General features: G+C 35.7%; 1 protein-coding gene across 1 annotated transcript in view; it reads left to right on the top strand.

Annotated features, from left to right (window-relative positions):
- The window catches only part of clcn4 (chloride channel, voltage-sensitive 4), a 17,029-nt gene extending 9,288 nt beyond the window's left edge, over window positions 1-7,741 (top strand). Inside the window, exons 8-12 of the mRNA XM_084101158.1 lie at window positions 1-377; window positions 2,031-2,217; window positions 3,075-3,470; window positions 4,343-4,559; window positions 7,011-7,741. The exon at window positions 1-377 is cut by the window's left edge and continues 169 nt beyond it. Coding sequence (XP_083957284.1) covers window positions 1-377; window positions 2,031-2,217; window positions 3,075-3,470; window positions 4,343-4,559; window positions 7,011-7,101 — 1,268 coding nt within the window. The 3' untranslated portion in view covers window positions 7,102-7,741. The remainder of the gene's footprint in view (window positions 378-2,030; window positions 2,218-3,074; window positions 3,471-4,342; window positions 4,560-7,010) is intronic.
- Window positions 7,742-8,027: the final 286 nt, after the last annotated feature.

Genomic DNA, 8,027 nt, shown 5'->3' with positions numbered 1-8,027 from the left:
TGGGTGTGTTCGGGGGCCTCTGGGGGACCCTGTTCATCCGCGGGAACATCGCCTGGTGCCGGCGCCGAAAGACCACACTACTGGGCAAGTATCCCGTGCTGGAGGTCATCGTGGTCACGGGAATCACGGCTATCCTGGCCTTCCCGAACCCGTACACACGGCGGAGCACGAGCGAGCTGATCTCAGAGCTGTTCAACGACTGTGGAGCGCTGGAGTCTTCACAACTCTGCGATTACATCAACAATCCCAACACGACCCGTCCCGTGGACGACATCCCGGACAGACCCGCCGGGCCCGGCGTTTACAGCGCCCTCTGGCAGCTCACGCTCGCGCTCGTCTTCAAGATAGTCATCACCATCTTCACATTTGGCATGAAGGTGAGGGTGATGGCTTTCTCACGTCTCAAAGGCGATGGTGTGATTTATATGATATTAGAGCTGCATGATATATAAACAATAATACATTTACATGCGTAATACATAAATAAAACTGAGAATCACGTTTTCGTTTTGTTTAAAATAGAGATTACGATTCTGAACAGACAACTAAATAAAATAACGTATATTGCCAGAGGTTCGGACAAAATATTAAGCAGTCTATTTTAAAATGTTTAATTAATTAGAATTAATTTTTAAAAGAAATTGGTTTGAATGATTGATTCAATCACTTACTCATTATGAATCAGCGTTTTTGAACAAATCTCTTGAAATTAATGATTCAATGACTCACTCATAAATACCGGTACTTCATATGTTTCAATACTGAATGAATCAGCATTTTTGAACAAATCTCTTTAATAAATGGTTCAGTGAATCACTCATAAAGACTTCACTTGTTTCAATACTGGATGAATCAGCGTTTTTGAACGAATCTCTTGAATAAATAATTCAATGACTCACTCATAAATACTTAACATGTTTCAATACTGGATGAATCAGCGTTTTTGAATTAATCTCTTGAATGAATGATTCAATGACTCACTCATAAAATACTTCACGTTTCAATACTGGATATATCAGCGTTTTTGAACGAATCTCTTGAATGAATGATTCAATGACTCACTCATAAAATACTTCACATTTCAATACTGGATGAATCAGTGTTTTTGAACAAATCTCTTGAATGAATGATTCAATGACTCACTCATAAATACTTCACGTTTCAATACTGGATGAATCAGCGTTTTTGAACGAATCTCTTGAATAAATAATTAAATGACTCACTCATAAATACTTCACGTTTCAATACTGGATGAATCAGCGTTTTTGAATGAATCTCTTGAATGAATGATTCAATGACTCACTCATAAATACTTCACGTTTCAATACTGGATGAATCAGCGTTTTTGAATGAATCTCTTGAATAAATAATTAAATGACTCACTCATAAATACTTCACGTTTCAATACTGGATGAATCAGCGTTTTTGAACGAATCTCTTGAATAAATAATTAAATGACTCACTCATAAATACTTCACGTTTCAATACTGGATGAATCAGCGTTTTTGAACGAATCTCTTGAATAAATAATTAAATGACTCACTCATAAATACTTCACGTTTCAATACTGGATGAATCAGCGTTTTTTAATGAATCTCTTGAATGAATGATTCAATGACTCACTCATAAAATACTTCACGTTTCAACTATAGTAACGTCTTCAGTTAATCAGCTTGAGACCCTTTCATCTAAACTGGTTATATCTCTGAAGCCTGGCAGTGAATGTTTTATGAGCATTATGATAATCCCTCTCTCTCCCTCTTTTAGATATGAGAAAGAATCATATTCATCGACACGCAGAGCCGAAGCACAACCAAAACAATGTTCTTCTGCAAAATTCAAGCAGTTTTTTAACCGTTAGAGGGCCAATAGTTACAATGTTCCTTTAAAGTTCAATAGATGCATGATTTTTCCAAAGTCAATGAGTCATGTTAAATAATTGTGGTCACAATATTTAGCAAAATAGTCATGATTTTGGCCATAACCGAGCAGCACTAATGCCATTCTCGTCACCTGATGTTTCCCCTCAGATCCCCTCGGGTCTGTTCATTCCCAGTATGGCGGTGGGTGCCATCGCTGGGCGTATCGTGGGCATTGCAGTGGAGCAGATGGCGTACCATCATCATGACTGGATCATATTTAAGAACTGGTGCCGCCCGGGCGCTGATTGTGTGACGCCGGGTTTATACGCCATGGTCGGCGCCGCTGCTTGTTTAGGTAAGACATTACATAATTTCTTCAGATCAAGATGTGGTTTATGAGTGAAAGTTTTTCTGATTTACACTATTGGTCAAAAGTGTTTGTAATGTCTTTGTAAGAAGTCTCTTCTGCTTTATTTAATCAGAAAATGCAGTAAAAATATTATTGCAATTTAAAATCACAGTTTTCTATGTGAATATACAGTGAAATGTAATTTATTCCTGTGATCAAAGCTGAATTTTCAGCATCATTACTCCAGTCTTCAGTGTCACATGATCCTTCAGAAATCATTCTAATATGATGATTTAGAAACATTTATGATTATTATCAATGTTGAAAACAGCTGCGTTATATTTTTGTGGAAACCTTGATACACTTCCAATTAAAATGTTGGGTTAAGATAAAAAAAAAAAAATGCTTTTATTAATGCTTTTTGAGTTAATGCTTTTATTCAGCAAAGACACAAAGTGTTTAAAAGACATTTATGTTACAAAAGATTTCTGTTTCAAATAAATGCTGTTCTTTTGAACATTTCCATTAATCAAAGAATCCTAAAAAACAAAATGTTTCATAGTTTCCATAAAAATATGAAGCTGTTTTCGCTAATAATAATAATAAATGTGTCTTGAGCATCAAATCATCATATTAGAGTGATTTCTGAAGGATCATGTGACACTGAAGACTGGAGTAATGATGCTGGAAATTCAGCTTTGATCTCAGGAATAAATTACACTTTCCTAAATATTCACATAGAAAAAAACTATTTTAAACGATAAAAATTTGATTTTTGATCAAATAAATGGAGCAGGGTGAGCAGAAGAGTGTAGATCACGAGCCGTGGAAGTGCAGAAGTGAAGTGTTTGTCTGTTGTCCAGGCGGCGTGACGCGTATGACGGTCTCTCTGGTGGTCATCATGTTCGAGTTGACCGGCGGTCTGGAGTACATCGTTCCTCTGATGGCGGCCGCCGTCACCAGTAAGTGGGTGGCCGACGCGTTCGGTAAGGAGGGCATTTATGAAGCTCACATCCAGCTCAACGGCTACCCGTACCTGGACCAGGACGAGTTCACGCACCGCACGCTGGCCACCGACGTGATGCGCCCGCGCCGAAACGAGCCTCCGCTGTCGGTGCTCACGCAGGACAGCACCACCGTGGAGGACGTGGAGACGCTCATCAAGGAGACCGACTACAACGGCTTTCCTGTGGTCGTCTCGAGGGAATCTGAGAGACTCATCGGCTTCGTGCAGAGACGGGATCTTATCCTGGCCATCAGTAAGACACACACACACACGTGACCACAAAATACCAGACTTCGCTTCCTCCATCACCTAATCTGATGTGTCTTTATATACGATTGTTTTAGTTTGAACTCTACTTTGGCTTGAATGTGCTGCACACTTGTTGATTTTTCAGTTTACGAACCGTAACTAATCAAATATAATGTTTATATCAGGTCTTAAAGGGGTCATCAGATGCCCATTTTCCACAAGTTGATATGATTCTTTAGGGTCTTCATGTAAAGTTTGTAACATACTTTGGTTCAAATTCCTCAATGGTTGTGAAAAAAGCACCCTTTTAAAAAAAAAATGGTTTTAGTTTTAGTTAACAATAATAACCTAGAGTTAATTTAATGAATTATACACTACGGTCTAAAGTTCGGTGTCGGTAAGATTATTTAACATTTTTGAAAGAAGTCTCTTCTGCTCACCAAGGTTGCATTTATTTGTTTACAAAAATACAGTAAAAATAGTGAAATATTATTACAATTATTACACAGCTGTTTTCTATGTGGATATATTGTAAAATGTAATTTATTCCTGTGATCTAAGCTGAATTTTCAGTGTCACATGATCCTTCAGAAATCATTCTAATATGATGATTTGCTGCTCAAGAAACATTTTTGATTATTATTAAACAGTTTAATATTCTTTAAGAATATAATAATCTTTTAATATTCTGGTTCTAGAGGAATCATTGAATCAGTTTCAAAATCAGCATTTTTGCTTCTCATGAGTATGAAAACAAGAAACAAAAGAATATTGTACATTATATACATGTAAGTGGCGAATACTCTGTCCTAGTATGAAATGCTGTATGATGTTAATAATCGTAAATCTATCGCCGTCTGCTTGACCTTTCCTCAGAAACGGCGCGTCAGAAGCAGGACGGTGTGGTGAGTAACTCCGTGGTGTATTTCACCGAAGACGCTCCACAGATTCCTGCAACGAACCCTCAGCCTCTGAAACTGAGACGCATCCTGAATCTGAGTCCCTTCACCGTCACCGATCACACGCCCATGGAGACGGTGGTGGACATCTTCCGCAAGCTGGGTCTCCGCCAGTGTCTGGTCACACGCAGCGGGTGAGAATAACTGTTTTTAGGCAACTAATAATAAAAAAATGCATATGTTTAGATTAGTTTATCTCAGAACCAGGGTTTGAAATGAACTTTGGCCATTCAGAACCTCTACTAGCCAAAAATAAGAAAGAAAAAAAGAAATAAACCAGATTAACTACGTCACAGCTTATATATATACAGTGCAATGCATAAGTGAATACACCCATGCTAAAGTTGACTAAAAAGAGGAATAAAAAAATCATATTTTGGAAATTGAACTTAATGCCTTAATTTAAAAAATAAGGAAAAATCCAACCTTTTAGGACACCAATTTTCTTTGTGAATGAATAATGTATCGTAAATAAATAAATGTTCTTCCTTAAAATACAGGGTGCATAAGTGAGTACACCCCTATGTTAAATTCCCATAGAGGCAGGCAGATTTTTATTTTTAAGTATTTTTTTTAATTTTTTTTTAGGATACTATGCATCCTGATAAAGATTTAAGGCTATAAAGAAATAGCCTTCACCATACCTAGAGATTGGCATGATTTTATTTCTGTTAGCCTAAAAGCTAGTTTGATTTGCATTGAGAGATGATCTTATGGAAAGTACCCCATGCCAATCTCTAGGTATGGTGAAGGCTATGTGATGATGTGGGGCTATTTTAATTCCAAAGGCCAAGGGAACTTTATCAGGATGCATAGTATCCTAAAAAAAAATAAAAAAAAATACTTAAAAATAAAAATCTGCCTGCCTCTATGGGAATTTAACATAGGGGTGTACTCACTTATGCACCATGTATTTTAAGGAAGAACATTTATTTATTTACAATACATTATTCATTCACAAAGAAAATTGGTGTCCTTAAAGGTTGGATTTTTCCTAATTTTTTAAATTAAGGCATTAAGTTCAATTTCCAAAATATGATTTTTTATTCCTCTTTTTAGTCAACTTTAGCATGGGTGTATTCACTTATGCATTGCACTGTATGTGTGTATTATAAAATTTGGATTTCATACATTCATCAAACATAATAAGTAACATGCCAAATTGGCTAGTGATTTGACAGCGTTACCCACCACAGTTGATTTTTACACACATTTGGTGGGTGTTAATTTCAATCCCTGCTCAGAACGTATATGTGATGTTTAAAGGGGGCCTATTATACAAAATTCACTTTTATAAGGTGTTTGAACACAGTTATGTGTCCACAGTAAACAACCAGCCTATAATGGAAAAAATCCACCCACTCCATGTTTTATAATCAAACTTAACTCCACAATAACTACATAAATTTATCCACAAACCATTTAGAAACGTCCAGTTGCATTCAGTTGTTGTAAGTTCTTTCTGAGTATGAAGCTGCTACTGACAATTTTGTCTGCGTGAGATTCTCCAGTTTTGTAGTTGCTGGAGTTTCTGAAGCGCGAGCTGTAAAGGCTCCGCCCTCTTCTGGAAAGGGGCGGGGGCAGCAGCTCATTTGCATTTAAAGGGACACACACAAAAATGGCGTGTTTTTGCTCACACCCAAATTGGGGCAAATTTGACAAGCTTTAATAAATAATCTGTGGGGTATTTTTAGCTGAAACTTCAGACACATTCTGGGGACACCTGAGACTTATTTTACATCTTGTGAAAAGGGGGATAATAGGTTCCCTTTCAAATACACGAGGTGTGGCCAATGAGATTTTGCAGTGGGCAGGGCTTCCGAGCACATTGCCTCAGAAATAGACATGTTGCATCCATTGCTTTAGTTTAGAGGATAAACTAGCTAAACTACTTGATTTGGCAATTTTATAAATTACTTTTCAAAAGTTTGAGGTCAGTAATTAATCCTTTTATTCAGTAAGGACACATTAAATTGATCAAAAGTGACGGTAAAGATATTTCTTTTGAACTTTCTGTTTCCTGAAAAACCAAATGTATCACGGTTTCCACAAAAATATTAATCTGCTTTCAACATTATCAGAAATGTTTCTTGAGCATCAAATCATCATATTAGAGTGATTTCTGAAGGATCATGTGACACTGAAGGATCATGTGACACTGAAGACTGGAGTAATGATGCTGAAAATTCAGCTTTGATCACAGGAATAAATTACATTTTATTATATATTCACATAGAAAACATATTTTAAATTGTAATAATATTTCACTGAAATTTTTGATCAAATAAAAGCAGCCTTGGTGAGCAGAAGAGATTTCTTTTGAAAAAACATACCGACCCAAAACTTTTGAAAAGTAGTGTGTGTATATGTCATTATAACCTATATAAACTATTATATGTCATATAAACTATATATACATGATGTAGTTCAGCTTCCTGGCTTAAAGCTGAAATGCATTTTGACAGATTAAATCAGGCTAACATGAAAACAGGTGTGATAAAATCACCTTAAAAAGCATAAGCGGATCTTTAATCAGATAATGGTTTAAACGGTTGATGACTAAACTACTGTTTCTCTTACATCAGACGTTTGCTTGGAATCATTACTAAGAAGGATGTTCTGCGTCACATGGCACAAATGATGAACCAGGATCCCGAATCGATCATGTTCAACTAGCAGAACCTGAACAAAGTGAACCGTCACAATCCTGTTGTTACTAAACTCACATGTTCATGTGGCCAAAACAGGATGGAGTGTAGATATGAGTGTTGGTTTCCTCTGTTGTTGTTTTGTTGGATTTTTTTTTACAGCTGCTTTTGCCATATTTATATTTAACGTGCACTACTGTAAGCCGATGATCAAGCTGATGATTTGCATTGAAAATGCAAAGACATTATGACAGGTTTTACTGTGTTTTCGAAGCAAAAGCTGCTATACAGGACACGAGGCGTGCAGATGAAGTTCGTTTCATTGGTATGTCAGTTTTTTGTGAGTTTATTATATTTGTTTATTAAATAATATATCACAATGCTAAAGGTCAAAATGGAAAAAATAATCCTAACACTAATCCAAATCCGCTGTAAATATGATAGTGAGCGTTCCAACACTAAGTTTATGTGTTTTGTCCTTATTTATTCATTCAATGTTAATGTTAGTTTTGATCAACAATGGTGATATTTTTTTTCTCTTGTATTGAAACATGAATATTGTCATTGTTAAAGAAACACTGCATCTGTTACAGATATTAATGTCCAACTGCTACTCCAGTTCAGCACATAAAACTGAGGGTGTTATAATAATAAAAAATATTATTAATAAATAGTATTGTCATTGCATTATTTTATTATACTCTTTAATTAAAAAAATATTTTCAGAAAATACAATGAAAATGATACATGACTTAAAAGACACACTTAAAAGACACAGCGAGTTAAATGCTTTTGTAAGTTTTTTTTAAATATATTATATGAATTCTATAAAAATGTTTTGAAAATGTTTTTGAGTGAACTAGCACTATAAATAAATGTGCATATATTTATGTATTCAATGCAGAAGAATGTTGAAGTACCAAAACATCTGATTATTATTATTATTATTATAAA

The sequence above is a fragment of the Abramis brama genome (genome assembly GCF_963993115.1).
Source record: "Abramis brama genome assembly, chromosome: 23".
Lineage (NCBI taxonomy): Eukaryota > Metazoa > Chordata > Actinopteri > Cypriniformes > Leuciscidae > Abramis > Abramis brama.
The sequence above is the reverse complement of the archived record's forward strand: the minus strand, read 5'-3'. Positions and strand labels throughout refer to the sequence as shown.